At 39.0% G+C, this 17,464-nt stretch overlaps 2 protein-coding genes across 2 annotated transcripts in view; one reads left to right on the plus strand and one right to left on the minus strand.

Moving 5' to 3' along the window:
• The window catches only part of LOC124173296, a 158,312-nt gene that overhangs the window by 66,572 nt on the left and 74,276 nt on the right, over positions 1-17,464 (minus strand). The gene's annotated exons all lie outside the window — the stretch shown is intronic.
• On the plus strand, positions 12,332-14,334 carry LOC124173149. The gene is made up of 3 exons (XM_046552665.1): positions 12,332-12,550; positions 13,041-13,230; positions 14,169-14,334. The coding sequence occupies exons 1-3, from the start codon at positions 12,338-12,340 to the stop codon at positions 14,285-14,287; spliced, it is 522 nt and encodes a 173-aa protein (XP_046408621.1). The 5' UTR covers positions 12,332-12,337; the 3' UTR covers positions 14,288-14,334.

Consider the following 17,464-nt stretch of genomic DNA (forward strand, 5'->3'; position numbering starts at 1 on the left):
TCTGCAATTATGTTCTCAAATCAGCCTAACACATTTGTAGAATTGGACTCTGTTATCACGCAGGCTTCTAAACATTTAATGGACTGTGCTGAATATTCCAACACTTTCCATCGTATCTCTAGGAATCCGTCTTCTGTTGCCTCTTCCAGTGCGCCTAGGGAAGTTTCTTTTCCTATTAATTGTTCTTACTGTCATAAACCTGGCCACAAAGTGAACGAGTGTCGCAAAAGACGACGATTTACTCAGCCTGCCGTGAGTTTGATGAGCGTCCGTGACAAGTGTTCGACTCGATTGCCAATATTATCTATTAATCTTCATTCTATGCCATGCCAGGCTTTAATTGACACTGGGTGTTCAGTTTCACTGTGTGATGAAGATTTCTTTGCTTCTCTGAAATGTTGCCGGAGAAAGGTTATTCGTAAGAATGTTGACGTCGATTTAATCACTGTGTCGGGGCAGCCTTTTCATATTAATTCCTCTGTCTCACTCAAGGTTCAAATAGGCAAGTTTTCTTGGAACCACGTGTTTTATCTAGCTAAAATCCCGTTTCCCGTGTTACTGGGTGTGGATTTCATTTGTAATTCAAAGATGATTATTCGTCCGGCGAACGTCAGTTTTGAAATTGCCCCGAATTCTCTTTTTTCTTTTACGGACAATTGCGAAGCGTTTAAATCGGCGCCAGTTAGTAACTCGTCCGAATCTCATGTTCTGTCGTCCACTGAAATCACGTTGTGTGATAAGTTGAAGGGCTTATTGTCAAAATTTCCTGATGTGATTTCTCAAGAATTGGGGGTCACATCTGTTATGACATACGAAATTGAACTGCTAGATTCTACTCCGATTCGATCCCATCCTTATTCATTGTCACCTCCAAAGGCAAATTTAATGAAGAAGCACATCCAATCTTTACTTGATAAGAAAGTGATTGAGGTTTCCAATTCAAACTGGTGTTCGCCAGCTTTTCTCGTGCCTAAAAAGGATGGATCTGAAAGATTAGTGGTTGATTACCGTAAGTTGAACAAAGTTGTTAAATCAGACGGTTATCCTACACCTTCTGTTGAACATGCATTCCAATATCTTGCTGATGCAAAATATTTTACTGTTCTTGATCTCAATTCTGCCTTTCATCAAATACCATTATCTGAGAATTCTAAGAAATTAACTGCTTTTGTGACGCCGTTCGGAGTGTACCAATATAATAGATTGCCATTTGGTTTTGTAAATTCTCCTCAAATATTCACTCGTCTCATTAATGAAGTATTGGGCGATTTGAAATATTCATGTGTCTACCCATATATTGATGACTTGTGTATCTATTCCAAGTCTGCTGAAGACCATGTATCTCATGTTAATGCTGTCCTCAACAAACTACGCAGTGCCGGTTTGACGGTGTGCGAGGACAAGGTTAAGCTTGGTGTGGAATCACTCACTTTTCTGGGCCATCTCATCACAAATGGAACCTTGCAAGTTGATCCTGAGAGAGTGAGACCAATTGAACAATTCCCAGTTCCCAGAAATGTGAAGGAAGTGGCCAGATTCATTGGACTTTGTGGGTTTTACTGCAAATTTATTCCAAGGTATTCTGAAATTTCTATGCCACTGAATCGCTTAAAACGTAAAAATGTTCCTTTTCAATGGACAGCTGTTGAAAATGAGGCTTTCTGTCAGTTGAAGAAAGCTCTCACCAATCCACCAGTATTATCTTTCCCTCGATTTGACGAGGAATTTCATTTATTTGTCGATGCCAGTAATTTGGCGGTTGGTGCCGTTCTGAATCACAAAGTAAATGGTGATTTTGTCCCTGTGGCTTTCGCTAGTAAGGCACTCTTGGAACATGAACGTAAATTTTCTTCTTATGAATTGGAGTGTCACGCAATTCATTTTGGAATTCAAAAATTCAGTGTTTACTTACAAGTAAAACCATTTCACTTGTACACTGATAATGGTGCCTTGACATGGCTTTTCTCTCATCCTAAGCAGTTGGGCAAATTAGGCCGGATGGTTCTTAAATTATCCTCTTATAAATTCACTGTGCATCATGTTCGAGGATCAGCTAATTCTGTCGCAGATTGTCTTTCTCGCATTGAGCCATCCTCATCTACAAATAGTCATTTAGATGTGGAATCAATCACTCATAAGGAGTCAGCTGTTCCTTATTCTTGTGTGTTACATAAATTGCCTTTGTCATTCGTTGACATTCGAAAACACCAAGAAACTGATCTCGTTCTAAAGGATATTTTCAATCAGATTAATAATAATTCCTTGAACGACAAAAACTATTTTCTGAAGGGACAGCTATTATGTTATGGGAATTCTAAAATTAAGCGAGGAAGAGCTGTTCTGCCTACGGTCTTGAGGCCTATGATTTTTCAATATTTTCACTGCTCTAGTATGTCTGCTCACTTGGGCATGGCTAAAACTTATGATAAGATTAGCAGACACTTTTGGTGGAAGGATATGAAAAGAGAGGTTTATGACATGGTCAGAAAATGCCATCTGTGTCAAACTTGTAAACCCAGAAATGCTCCACCTCCTGGCATGCTATCATCGAAAAATCCTTCTGAGGTTTGGGAAAGACTTTATATTGACTTTGTGGGTCCTTTACCTTTGACTAAAGGTGGACACCAATATATACTTTCTCTTATTGATGGTTTTTCTAAATTCTGTTTTCTTGAGCCAGTTCGTAAGGCTACTGCTGGTTCAGTTGTTTCAATACTCACTCAAAGAGTATTCCCGAAATTCGGTTTTCCTAAATATTTGGTGTCTGATAATGCACAAGTTTTCAAATCTCATGCCGTTAAGGAGATGTGTTTGCAACTGGGGGTTAAGCAAATTTTTGTTTCTCCATATTATCCCTGTTCTAATCAGGTAGAGAGATTGCATAGAAATCTAAAATCTGCACTTGCTATTTTGTGCAATAATGCTCACCATATGTGGGACTCTATGCTTGCTGACTTAAATTTTGCCCTGAACACTGCCTCACATGAGAGCAGTGGATTTTCTCCTGCCAAAATAATTTTCGGCAGAGAACTTAAGCATCCTTTAATTAATCAGTGGGACATTCCAAAATCTTTATTCGAGAATGATCTCAAAGTAAATGACAGGCAAGCCTGCCTGAATCATGTTATTGCTAATTTAAAAAAGGCCAGAAACAGGTATAAAGAATCCTATAATAAATCTCACTCCCAAATCACTTTCTGTGTGGGAGATCTTGTTCTCTGCAAAAACCATCCTGTCAGTTCTAAAGGTGAACAGAAAATGGCAAAACTGGAACCTCTGTGGAAAGGACCTTTCGTCCTTAAAAAGTATCTCTCTCCTGTAACAGTTATTCTGGAAGTTTCTCCTGGGAAAGAGAAAATTTGTCATGTTTCTCATTTAAAGGCATATCATGGTGGCATTGCTAATTCCAGTAATTAAAAGGAGAGAAATATCATTGATTTTTTTTTATTCTTTTTTTTTAATGAATGCTAATGTTTGCTCTCTCAAATACTATTTGATGCTTGATTTCGGTGTTGTATTTCTATTGATTTCTAATAATATTGTTTTGATTAATGAATAATAAGTCTATTTCTATGCTTGTAATTGAAATTGTTCTGAAATATTGTATTGTACTTGCTTATTCTCATCTGCTTAATTCACTCATGTAATTTAGTGTTGGTCTACTGTGATTGTGAGATGGGGTAAGGTGGAGGAATTATGGGTGCTTGGAGGGAGAGGACGGGAGATTAACTTGGGGGGAAATCCCCGAGATGGCTCGTTTCCAGATAAGCTGTGGAGGTGGCCCCAGTTATTAAGTTTCAATTGTGTTTTGTGTCACCTTTTCTCCACCAAGACTTTATGGACATTCTCACAATTCTGGACAGTGATAAGTGTCGTGATTTTGCAGTGTTCAATATTCTATCGATGGCTGAGTGATTGAATTGATCAGCTGATTTTAAGACTGCCTACTGTGTTTTAGTGTGGCTTTTGGCGTTGAGTTGCGACCTTCATCGCCCGACAAGTATGAACTTTCATCTTGTCGCAACCAGCATGTAGCTCTCATTTCTATTGTTAATTGAAGAGTGAAATTTAGAGTGATTTCTTTTGTTGATGCAATATGCAGTTCTCATTTTGTTAGCATCGCCTATGATTCTTTTTTGACTTGTTTAATTAATACTGAGAGATATATATACACATCTTGATTAAATTTAGTCAGTACTTGTTCAATAGCTGACATGAATACCATATGCCTTATAAATTGTTAATAATTATTGGAAAATCGAGGAATTTAGTGCAATCTATTTGTCATTTACGTAATCTTGTTGAATTTTGGAGGATTCTTTATTGATAATTAATTATGGACTGATAATATTTACAAACATGGAGGGTTTAAATGGGAGAAATACTAATGCCAATGTATATTAATTAAGTGAGACACATATTATGCTGAATATTTTTGCTGGTATTTTGATAACTAATAATTATTTAGTGAATAACCGTATTTTTGAATAAACTTGTACTTAATGATTATATAATATGGGGTATATATTTTGTTGGTCGACCCTAACTTTCTCTTGGGTTGCAATATGAATTTTGGGTAGAAGTTAAAACCCATTTTTGTCAATCGTTGATTTTTGATAAGGTGGTTGAACCCAACTAATGGGACAACCCAGGGTTCCCATGAACCCAACTGCTTCACCAACCCAATCTTGCCCATTTACTAAGTGGTTGGTTATTGTATTGCTTTACTTGGTTTTTAAAAAAAAAACCCACAAAATATCTCTGATGAGAGAAGGAACATTTGAGTTTGGTAAAGATATCCTGGTGTTATACCAATAAAAATCTTCCCAGTTCCTTCTAGTTGCTGATGGTAATTATTTGTAATTTTGATTCACTGTTCACCGAAACAAGCATCACTTTATGACATATTGATTATTAATTTTATTTTCTTGCTATGTAATACTAAATAATTTACTCTATATCTATCAGCAATATTTCTTGTCTCACTCTTGTAATTATGTCATGTTACTCACTTAAGAATTCTGTTGAATTCCAAACATCACTCCTGAGGTTATTATTTACAGAGTGATAAAAATGTATGTTCTTGTCAAAACTATTTTTGAGTGATATTTCTTGAATACTATTGTCTCATTCAATAAACTTTTTACATTCAGTTCAATTCTAACCACTGAATAATGGTTTTTGTGAAATTCATGGGGGTTAAACCGTGGGGGTTCATCCAGTGAAAACCAGTGAACCTGTGATGCCTCGATAAGTTTTCTAGGCATTAATCAGTTCTTGGTGGACGTGTCTTGGTCCCCAAGTTCAAGCAATTTTTGTGGTCATTTTCCCACAGAGGATGTGGCATTTTTTTAGTGTTCCCCCCCCCCCCCAAAAATTTCTGGTACCCCCCCCCCAGAAATTCCTCGAACTTCCTCGAACTTCCTCCGAACTTATCCGCAGAACTTCTCCCGCCAAGAACTTTTCGCGCTAAGGTTTTTTCGCGCAAAGGATTTTTTGCGCAAAGGGTCCCTGTAGCAAAGTGCCCTGTCTCGCAAAATCCTGTCTCTGGAAAATCCTGTCTCTGGAAACAGTCTCTGAAACAGCCTCCGAAGCAGCCTCCGAACCAGCCTCCGAACCAGCCTACCTGCAATGCAAGACTTATATAGGACTACTGCGGAGAAATACTTCTCCTTGGCAAGCAAGGGGAAATCGGTGCTAAGGCCTTAGTATTGCACTTGGAGTGAGAAGTTTTACCATTGTCCTATCACAAACTCTCTCTCCCTCCAACTCCTCACCCCAGTATCTCCTTCCCCTCCATGTGTTCCAATGAACGATTCCTCTGAGGTCTCCAACCCAGATGTTGAGGGGAAAATTCTGGGTGCTGGCTTTGTCTCAAAACCAGGGAATGGTGTTTTGCGGAGCGGCCGTTTCTGCAGGGGCAGTGACGCATCAGTGGGCGGTTGTTGAATTCGCCTGGCTACCCCTCCACTCCCTGGAAGAAGCCCTCCCCTCAAATGCTGTCTCGCCTTGCTTAGGCGAGCCCTTTTTCTTCCTGACCTGCATGGGAGTCACATGTCTTGTGAGCCATGGCATATTTAGAGCAATTTTCTGCTGGTAATGTTTCCTTGGGATCATGAATTTACTATCATTGTTTTCTGTAATACTTCTGATTTTTTTGAATACTCTACTTTGAATAGATATCGTACGGTAATAACTCGTAAATTTTTTTTGGCTGCCTTTTTCTTGTGAGCTGTTTTTCTTGTTTGTGGAGTCTTTTCCCTGATCCAGCATGTGACCGACGGTTGGAGTATTTCCCCTGTCTGGACTTACGTGAAAAATCAACCAGATTTTACGACGTAACGTTACAAGGCTTTAATCGGGTTTCACAGTGCCACTGTTCTTGTCGTTTCCTTGGAAACTCCAAGGTACTTACCCGTATGAAAAAATTGCGTAAACCTGTTTCAAATTTGTATACGTTCTTAAACATTGTCATGGCCGTCAGTGCACGATTCGCAAAGTCATAGCTCCGAATTTCTGTTACTGTTAAAATTGTTGTATAATATAGTGCATTTGTAATATTTGCTTGCAAACCTCGCCATATTTCATTGCTGGTATTGCTTATGTTCGAATTTCCTACATTTTAATTTCCCTGATATCAATAATATTCCATGAATTTACCTCCCTGTGAGACCATGCACATCACGGGTCGTCGCGGATCGAATAATCTAGTGCGTAAATGAAATCACAATTGTGCAATCAACATGGTCTACACTTTGGCGCCTTGAAAAATGTGTAAAGGATTGATTACGCGGTGCATTAATACGACGAGTTAATGTCTAAATGTATGATTGCGAGTACAAACGCCATAATGTAGCGTGTATTCACCCAAGTTGTCAGACGTGCGTATAGTAAATATAGCTTTTTCTATATTGGTTCTCGTATTCATACTTTCATATGTGTATGTTAAGTGTATCGAGTAAGTTGAGTACAGCGTTTGATTTCAAGTGTGTTTTCCTTTCAGGAAGTGAAATACATTCGATATATAAATATCAGTGAATTCGTTTCTATGGGTGTTGGAGGTATGCATGTGGATGAATGTGTTGTATAGTTAGTAATATCAGGGCCACAGATATAATTGTACTTTGTTCATTAAGTTGCTTCGATCTCAGCTTCTTGCATTATTACAGTAAGCCAGGCACCGTTAGAATGAGAGCACAAAATGTTGACTGTGTAGTTATTTGCAACACAATGTATTAATGACCAACATAGTCGATACCAGCAGGTAATACAGCTATGCAAACTTGGATTGTTACAGGGATAGAATATATTACTTTTTAAATATTTTTCCTCGATGTTATTTACATTCAGGAAGATACTAATTTGTAAACATTCCACCATGGTGAAGGTCTCAGCTTTGTGAACAATGTACACATTGCTTGCCACTTTTTTGTGCTTTCTTTTTACTGCTTTGGAAGGGATATGACTATTCATTTCTTGCTTTAGTATATGTACTTCATAGGACTGTAATTCCAATGTCTTTTAAAGCTGGCATGATAAAGATTTCTCGTACTTTTTCTTATCAACTAACTGCCTCAAGCATTTGTAATGGACTGGTCTTGCTTGAAATTTTGCAGTATTACACAATTTCACCTCTTTGCAATGTTATTTGACAGTAATAAGAGCTGCATAGATGGCTTGCTGTTACCCAACAGCATTAATGGTCAATTGTGGATTTTTTATGAGTGGAATGGGTAAAATTGCCTGTTATTATAACTTCTGGGATAGTGGGTAGTAAAAAATTTTTAAAAGCTGGTGATGCTCCTGCTTGCTTAATAACTCGAGATATAAGTTAATATTTATCATAGAATTTCGTTTAAAAATTGTAAACGCTGCTCAAATGACAAATATTTCAATTCTAAGTTTATCTTTCTTGAGAAATGAACAAATGTTTATTTTGAAAACTGACTGGATAAACAATCGTGTGACCGCTGTCCATTACTGCTAAGAGGGGTTATAAAAGACTAGGGGTCTGGGTACCTGCTCCCAGATTCTGACCGTAAATCCTAAACCCTGCAGCGTTGGGTCCCGAGACAGAGACGACGTAAACCCACGACCGTCCTAAAAGGGGGAGAGCTAGAAAATGTATATACACTGCTTTCGTTCTCCTGACCAGGAAAATCTCACACGTAAATGTACGGCTTTTGTCTCCCAGGTCAGGAAACGTCCACACGTATATGTACATGTTTAGTTGGGAAAAGGTTAAAGTTGAATCCTTGCTATCTTCCACTTTAAAGTGTATTGTCTTCTCTCTTGGGTAATAGCCATTTCCTTCATTAAGAAATGGACATTTTCATTACTTATTTTAATCTAACTGTTCAGAGAATGCTAATTTCTTCTGCCTCTTGAAAAGAAATCTGCAATAACCATACAATAAGTTTTATCATGCACCTCTGCACAAATTGTGTAGTTCCTCAATCTTCTTTCCCTCGTAACTGTTTGCGGTGAATATTTTTTCCCCTTGCAGACCATCCACTCAGAGAAATGAGGAAGCAGAAGTCATTCTTTGATCTCTCCAGGAGCCAGAGGCACCGAAGGCTGAAGAAGATGCGGCTAGCATTCACCACAAACTCCTGTAGTTCCAATGACGATGATGATGATGTTGAATCAGCTCGCCTAAATGATAAACCTATCTCTGAACAACACACTCCAGATTCTGCTAATAAGCCTACTTTACCAGCTGAGACCATGCATTTGCCTTCGGTTTCTGGAAGTTGTGCAAATGAAGTTACAGAATTGTTTCCAGAAGTGGAATCAATCCCTTGCCAAGCCAAAGAGTCTAATTTAAAGACGAAGCTTGCTCATTGGTGTATTGACAACAATGTGGCACATGCAACTGTGGACAAGCTGCTAAAAATATTGGTGTCTGAAGGTCACTCAGATCTGCCCACATCTGCTAGGGCACTATTAAACACACCAAGGACCAACAACATAAAAAAACAAGCACTGGTGAATATTTGCACTATGGCTTGCAAAAAGCATTAAATGAGCAGATGGTTGGAATAGATACCTCGCAGATACAAGTTATTGAGTTGGACCTTAATGTTGATGGCCTCCCACTGGCTAAAAGCAGCAGGAGTGTTTTTTGGACAATTCTTGGGAGGATATACCACAAAAAGTTTCTTTCATCTCCATTTGTGATTGGAGTTCACCACAGTTATGGAAAGTCTTCCCTGACTGCCAAGGACCTACTCACAGACTTTGTAGAGGAGTGCAAAGTGATAATGGAGACAGGTATCACCCACAGCAGCCGGACAATTCAGGTGAAGTTAAGGGCTGTTATTTGTGATGCTCCTGCCCGGGCATTTGTGACTGCCACCAAAGGTCACATGGGCTTCCACTCCTGTGGGAGATGTGTGCAGAAGGGACTCCAGAGAAATCACAAGGATAATATTGGATGACCTGAATGGAGAACTTCGCACTGATGCATCATTCCAGAGGAAAGCCGATATCTCTCACCATGTTGGCATTTCTCCTCTTGAGGAGCTCAATTTGGGTGGTGAGTCAGTTCCCACTGGATTATATGCATCTGGTATGCTTGGGAGTAATGAAGAAGTTACTGCTTCTTTGGAGGAAGGGTAACTCTAATGTGAAGCTGCCACCACATAAGAGGGAGAGCCTGTCCAGGCGATTGGTTGCAGCTGCCCCGTGGATTGGCTACGAATTTGCGAGGAAAACGAGAAGTTTTGAAGATGTGAAGCGTTATAAAGCTACAGAATTCAGGTTGTTCTTGCTGTATGTGGGGCCATCCATTCTCCATGATTACTTGCCAGAAAAGTATTTTAGGCATTTTTTGTGCTTCCACCTTGCTATATTCATTTTGTGCGATGAAAGAAATTGCATTGCGAACAATGCCTATGCTAAAGACTTACTAAGATATTTTGTTAAGTATTTCCCAAAGTTGTATGGTAAAGAAGCGGTGTCATACAATGTGCATAATCTCATCCATCTAGCTGACGATGTCAAAAACTTTGGTTGTTCGCTGGATAATTTTCGTGCTTTTCCCTTTGAAAACTACTTAGGGTCAATCAAAAGGGTGATTAGAAAGCAGAGCAAACCTCTGGCACAGCTGCACAACCGCCTCCACGAATATTCATTTTTGGGAGAAAGTGGGAATCTAGAATTCCAGAAATACCCTGTACTTATGAAACCCAAGAAGACGGGAGTTGATGGCCTCAGCTCCACGTTTGAGAAGATAGCATTTCAGAATTTCTCTCTATCCAGTGATAGTGAAGCAAATAATTGCTGTTACTTGACATCTAAGCAGATTGCTAAAGTGTCAGCGATAGGTGTGAAAGATGACGTTCCAGTGATTATTGGGAAAATTTTAAGAGACTCAGAGGATATGCCAATGTATCCTCTGGATTCTCGGTCGCTTGGAATACATGTTGGAGGGAGATGGAGTGAGGAAGATATTGTGTTAGTTGACAATGTTTGTGCCAAGGCTGTACGTTTGCCATACAACGGTGAAGTAGACTGTTTTTTCCCCATGCTTCACACCCAATGCCAATGATAAAAATCTTGCGGTTCGGCTAGAACATTTTGTTGAAACATGGTTTTGGTTAGTAGTTCTGTGTGATACAATCGACTGTTACCCCTCTGAATCGTATTTCCGATAATGCAATGCTTTCCATTTTGCAGATGTCATTCTACGTGGTCCTAGCAGAGGACTGGTGTGCTGCTGTTCCTTACAGCTGGGTTGACAAGAAGGACTCTATATATTGGTGGCCTAAGGAAAAGCTACACACTGCCATAATCCGGCAGCTGGAGCCAGACATGTCATGGAATTCTGCCCCTTATCAAAGGGTATTAGGACCATATGGTATGCCAAAAGAAAGTTTGTATTTTAAATGTGTTATAGGCAAATTAATGGAAAATTAGAGCTATTTATATGCTTTTTCTACAGATACACTGAAGGAAGCTCGAGGTGTGGAAATAAGGATGGCTGAAATCAGCACGGAAGATGAGGAGCATCTAAAGTGGGCTACTGAGGGTAGCAAAGGAAAGAGGAGAGTGAAGAAGAGGACATTTGAAGATTTTGTGGTGGAACAAGGCTGCCAAGGTACATTTGTGTAATTCCAAGCATTAGTTGGGCTAGATGGACCAACTGAACTTAGCAATGGTTTGGAGTACATTGGTCTTATACTCTAATTTTATTCCAGGTGGTGAGGTAGATGAAATGCCTCCTCCTCCATCTGGCTTCAAGCCGCATGACGGTGAAGTTGAGGTGACTAATGGAGAGGAAAGCCCTTCCAATGAAGTGAGGAAAGTTGCAACCCAAAGGAAGTCTTTGGCGGAGACTAGCCAAGAAATTGTGGTGGAAGTGCAGCTTGAAGGTAACGGAAATAATTCTCCAAATGGTGCTTGTGCCATCAATGTTCATACTAGCTGTGTGTAAGGTCCATCTTATGAATGACTCTTTTCTATTACTTTTTTCAGATCCCTAGGCCCTGCTCCAGCAAGCCTCCACATCAACCGTTCTTCGAGGTAATGTGGCACTCATTACGCTTAAGGTTGGGTAATTTGAACATATGCAGTTAGGTATTGTTTTCACATTTTAAAATTATTTTTCATCCTTTTCATTCTCACACTTAATTGTTTAAAGGCTATATATATGAAGCTAATGGAGATGTAATTCATTGTTAAATATAAGGAAAAGATAACTACTTCATTGGTTGGATGTACATAGTATGATATTTTCCTCAATTAAGAAACAATTAATTTAGGGATATTCCTTAAACAGAAGTTAGCATATGTTTGTGTGGCTGATTTTTTTCTTGGGCTGTCAACAAGGGGTGGTGATCCACAATAGCAGACATTTCAAGGCTAGAATTGTTCCTTCCTGAGGAAAAAGAATCTGCTATCATGGACCACCTCACCTGGAGAAATAGCCATGCATTAGTTTCTTCATAAGGAAAGCACAGGATAGTTCATCATACGTGTGACTGGATTGCCTGAGACTGGTGTTGTATATTTTCAGAGAAAAATATTTTTCCCATTGTCATCTTCATGAACAGCAAACGTCATCGTTATGGTTTGGTTGGCATTACAAAATTTACCTGAAAATGAAGTTATTATTACTGAAAATGAAATTATAATTCTGTTTCAGATGTCACTATAGAGACCAATAATGCTAGTACCCTGGAGGAAAGTGTCTCCATTAATGATGGTAGGTATTTTTTTTAAATTTTATGTTGCATTTAATCTTACTACCTCTGTCTGACATGTAATTTTAATCATAAATTATCCTTAGTTAGACATGAAAACTTGTTTTTCAGATTTAAGCGTTGTACAAGTGATGAAATCAGAGTTTAGGAGGCTAAGCTCCAGAATCGACGCCTTGGAAAACACAGTCCTTGTTTTTCTTAATGAGGCACAGGTTGGAAGAGGAGGGAGGGAAGTGTGTGAATCAACCTCAATTAATTTGCCAAGTTTCCCCTTGGACTCCTTCGCTGATTTGAGGAAATTTGAGGCAGAACTTCAGAAATCAGAGGACGTGAGGAAACAGTTAGTGAGTATTAGCAGCCACCTAGACATGGAATCTTTTCTACTTCTACGCATTTTTTTGATGGGCAGATTTGATTTTAAAGATTTGATAGCTATCAACATGGGAATTATCTTTGTTTCCCCTTCTTATCATCTTCATATTTTCATTCACCCCTAAGCATCTTCATATTTTCATTGCAGGTACAATGAATGTCATCATCGTTAAATATTTTAGTAGTTATGCCACTTACTTCAGTGCCGTTAACAGAATGATGGGGCTATTTTCTACCAAGCATCATTGGCCTGCATACTTTGTCATTATCTTCCTTACGCACATTATTTACTCAAATCTTACTGTGCAAACTCAAATGTCTTGATTGTTATGAGAGCAAGCAGACTATTAATAAATGGAAAATTTACTAACAATTTCTCCCTATATCAGAAATACATTTCTGTGAAAATCTGATGAATTTGTGCACTAGATTGAAATAATTTTATTCTTGCCTGGTTTTCAGAAGGTGAAGGTCAAATTTCTTGGAGGTATTAGTGGAGAGCAGCATTTTAGGCGAGCATTAACGCACTTGCTTTCTAATGACTTAGCATACCAGCTGACATGGATGGCACCGCAGCACGGCAGCAGGAAGCGGGGTCCTTGCATTGATTCAGTGTATTTCAGTGCACTGACGATGTGTGATGTAGTGATAGGTATGGATAGCCTTGCTTGTACTCTCTTCACCCAGATACCAAGGCAAGCATGAGTCAAGCTTGAATCATATGGACAAGACTCCACTATGCGAGCTTGGCACTAAGCTGGAATCAAGCCGTTGCTGGACATAATCGATTCAGATGGAATTTCCAAATAGTGCGGAAGTTTACTGTGTATTCGGAGGTCCATTTCTCTGGAAAGAACTTCAGCTTTGGATTATTTTCTTCATTTCAATTTTTGGAAAGAGTAAAAGCACCTTAATGTAAAAACTGCAAAAAATACAAATTGCCAGAGTCCCAAGAAGACCTTGGACTCAAGTTTCTCTCTATGAATGTCTAGCAAGGGGAGTGTCAGAGAACCTGGTCTCAGATCTCAATCAAACTTTTTAGTGTTGAAGTCCATCTACATGGACTGTTAATAGCGAGCTGTTGTCCAGTGGCTGTGGTGTAAGTCTCCTGTCAAGAGGTCTTCGGATCTATTCTCGGATGTGGCATTTTTATCATACTTTTTTCCTTCCTCTAGTTTTAAAGAAGCCTGCTATTCATCATTATCTTCATGATATTAACTGAAAATTTTACTTGTTTGCATGGAAATCTTTTTCTTCACTGTAGCAACTTCTGCTGTGCATCCACAAGAATTGCAATATTTTTATGCTTCTGAAAGTAAATATATATCTGTTTGTCACATAATTAATATTTAAAATATCTGAACATTTGTTTAGCAAAAGTGCATTTTGCTACGTGGAAATAACATCATTGAAAATAAGCTTCTGTGAGTCAAAGATGGAAAAATAGCAGATGCTGCTACATTATGTAGATAGCCATTAATTCAAAATATCAATTAATGGTGACACAGCTGTTGAGTTTATTATCAGGTGTATTTGATGTTTCCCTATATTTCTTTTGTTAAACTTAAGTTCAATGGTTTTATTTTTCAGCCGCTGTTATGGAATGCCATGCAACATCATCGTCTGTTGCTTCATTGGAGAGAGTGGGAAAGCAGTGGTTGCAGCACGCAGGGGATAGGCTCAAGTATGCCGAGAAGAAGAGAAAATGAAGATTTTGACATTTGTAGCATTGAAAAATAAATTGTTGTATTGTCCATTCCATTTGTTTGTTTTGCCTTATTCCACCTATGGTTGTCATTTAATGTGTGGTTTTGCTTGATTTTCTTTGGTTAAGTTGAATACTGCCATGTTATCTTGTGCTCCTATAGCGTCACCGACAGAAGGTTAAAACTGCCGGACCAACTTCACAATTTGCACTTCTCCAGTTTTGAGCTAACTTAAATTCAATCAATATTAAGAAATATTATTGTTGCGTAGGCCTTGCAAGTGGTGTAGTATTCCTCCCATCTTGTATTCTTAGCACGTGAAGTATGTTGAAATTATGGTATCCCTTCAATATTAAAAGAAGGGCTAAGCAAGCAACCCGTGGCACACGTGTAAAGTGACCAACCCGCATTACAACATGTAAAGTAGGCAACCCCCCGTACTTAAGGGCGATTTCAGGTCCATCTATCGGTAAATTTATAAAGTAGCTCTAATTCTCGTTCTCCTGGTAGTTCCATAATTACACACGTGGTGGCGCCACATTCGCACTTACGTCGCATTGGACATCTTATAAGAGTCCTTGTAGACCTCTACACTGAGATCTTTCAGAGTCTTGTGCGGCCTCGGAAAGAATTCCCATACGAGTGCATATGACCTCACGGAGACATCGTTATGAGGTAATTTGGGACTCTTTTGCAGGAGTCCTACAGATTCCTTAGACTTCTTGATGAACTCATACATGAGTCATACGTGTTTACTGGGAATGCATATTTCCTCAACAAAGTTGACCACCACCCAATAGCTATTTAATTAAAAATTCAACCATTACATGGTATATTCCATTGCTGTGCCACTAAGTTGTAATAGTAGTTCAACCAGTACTACAGCATCCACGACACAGCCTAGAAGACACATCTTCAAAGCACTGGATCCAATCATTTAACTAAATTGTGTCACGCATTGCATATAATGCATACTCCCTCCACAAAGTTCAACCACCATCAGCACTCCACTTGAACCAAGAACATTCACCCCCATCACTATAATATCTTACAACTGCCCACGATGAATTCTGAATCAGTGATGGCATTGATAAGGATTAAAAAATGTTGCATTGTGAATGAACTGCACTGCAAACAAGACAGTGAGGTGTGGGACAGAGTAAGTGAAGTGATTTTTCTCAGATCTAGGCGATAGCAACAAAAATTAAAAATAACTGTCATGATATAGACATTAATCAGTGATTCTTGGTTTTATTTCCTCGAGAGTAATGATATTTAATTTCATAATATAAAAATGCTATCACCTTGAGTTTTCCCATGTGATACCAAGATGTCCAGGTTTTGCAACTGCCCACACCTTCAGCCCATAAAGCAGACCAAACTACTGCTACCAGGCACCTAGACGGTACTACGAGCAATCTATTTTCACTTAACTTGCCGAAGGACTTCCGTAATTGAATAACAATGGATTGAAATTGCAAACAGGTCTGAACTTCTGTGGTTGGATATCAGGATGGCGATATTGATGCGTAAGGCAATAAGTTCATGCAAAACATATACAGGAAAACTTAACTTTAGCAAATGATTTTGACTTATAGGTTGTACATTAATGCCATGACAAAATGATGCAACATTTAATTTTTGTTTTATTTCCTTCCTCATGAGCCAGCACAAAAAATGTGGGGTGCTTAGGACACGCGAGGTTCTGGTTTACTCAAGTATATACTATCTATCTCTTCATATTATAATTCAGTTCTACACTGCATGTGTTAGCTGTGTGTTGAATAGTTAACTGTTTTTTGTACTTCCTGTTTTCTTGTCTATGATCCGTTTCAATTTTTTTACTTTTAAAATTCAAAAGGAGACATTGAGATCTATGGTTAATGATAAGTTCAGGAGCCATAGCCGACCCCTTTTTAAAAAGTAAGAATTGCTTACTGTACCATGTATTTACATTTTATGCACATGGGTTTTTACAATGGAAACTTCATAATTGTTTCTGAAAAACATGTGCTACCAAGAACATAACACTACTGACAGGTTACTGATCCATATCTTCAACAAAATCGCGAAGTCTCTTCTAGGAGGAAACCAAAGTTGTGTATTAAATTGCGCAATGCCCTTCCGGTGCATCTAAAAACACTCCAACAATGTCTGCGTTTTAATTCCAGCTAAGGTCACTCCTATTGTCAAAGTTTTTTTTGCAGTATGGAGGATAACTTCTTTTAGTTTTAATCTGACCTGTAAATTGCATTCTTGTAATGACTACAGGATATAATAAAATATTATTTCCAATTTTTATTACATAGGACCAATAACTTTCATAGTTATTGTGATTCCAACCCTTTTAGTCGCCTCTTACGACAAGCAGGGATACTGCGGAGGTATTCTCGAATCCCCTCTCCGCAGGGAATGCTTTCCTAAAATCTACCATGAAATTCTTGTTACACTGAAGAGTAATTCTGATGTTTTTTCACGAATAATGTACAAGCAGCCTACGTCTGATTGTGAAACTCCAAAAAAAGAATAAAATCAAGTTGCTAATTCACAATCAACATTTATATTACAACTGAAAGCAATGTTGCCCATGAAATGCGTACATTCTCTTCCAAAGTTAGGAGAAGTGTGACTGCAATGTATAAGTAAAGGTATTCCAGTATATGCAGATTGTACAAAATTAACGTTTTAAGGAAACTGATTTGATGGCCACTGTGGTGCAAGTGTGGCTAAGGTGATTGTCATTCTTGGATGCCTACAAATCCATAATTTCTATCTTTCCTCCGCTTCTTGTCAGCGTAAGGATGGTAGACCGCTGACGCCCGGACCACCCGCAGGCATTCCCCCTATCGCTTGCGGGCAGGGACGCCTCGTTGCCGGCCCGTGAGTGAGGGGCCCTTCGCCTCAAAAAGGGTGGCCGGCGCGCAACTTTGAATGCAGATATCTTGGGCCACAGGGCTTAAGGGCACGGGAAATTTTCCAAATTTCCATTAATTACGGAACACTACCATCCAACCAAATTTGAACGAAATCGGCGGAGGACACTTCGTGAATGTTCCTTGTTAGAGTCTCAGAAACTTTGAGTCGAAGTGCCTTTGAGCGAAAAACCTTAGCACCGCTAAGGACTTTTTTCGCACAGTTCTGCGGATAAGTTCGGAAGATATTCTGGGGGAGGCGTTCCAG

The sequence above is a fragment of the Ischnura elegans genome, assembly GCF_921293095.1.
Source record: "Ischnura elegans chromosome 13 unlocalized genomic scaffold, ioIscEleg1.1 SUPER_13_unloc_4, whole genome shotgun sequence".
Taxonomy (NCBI): Eukaryota; Metazoa; Arthropoda; class Insecta; order Odonata; family Coenagrionidae; genus Ischnura; species Ischnura elegans.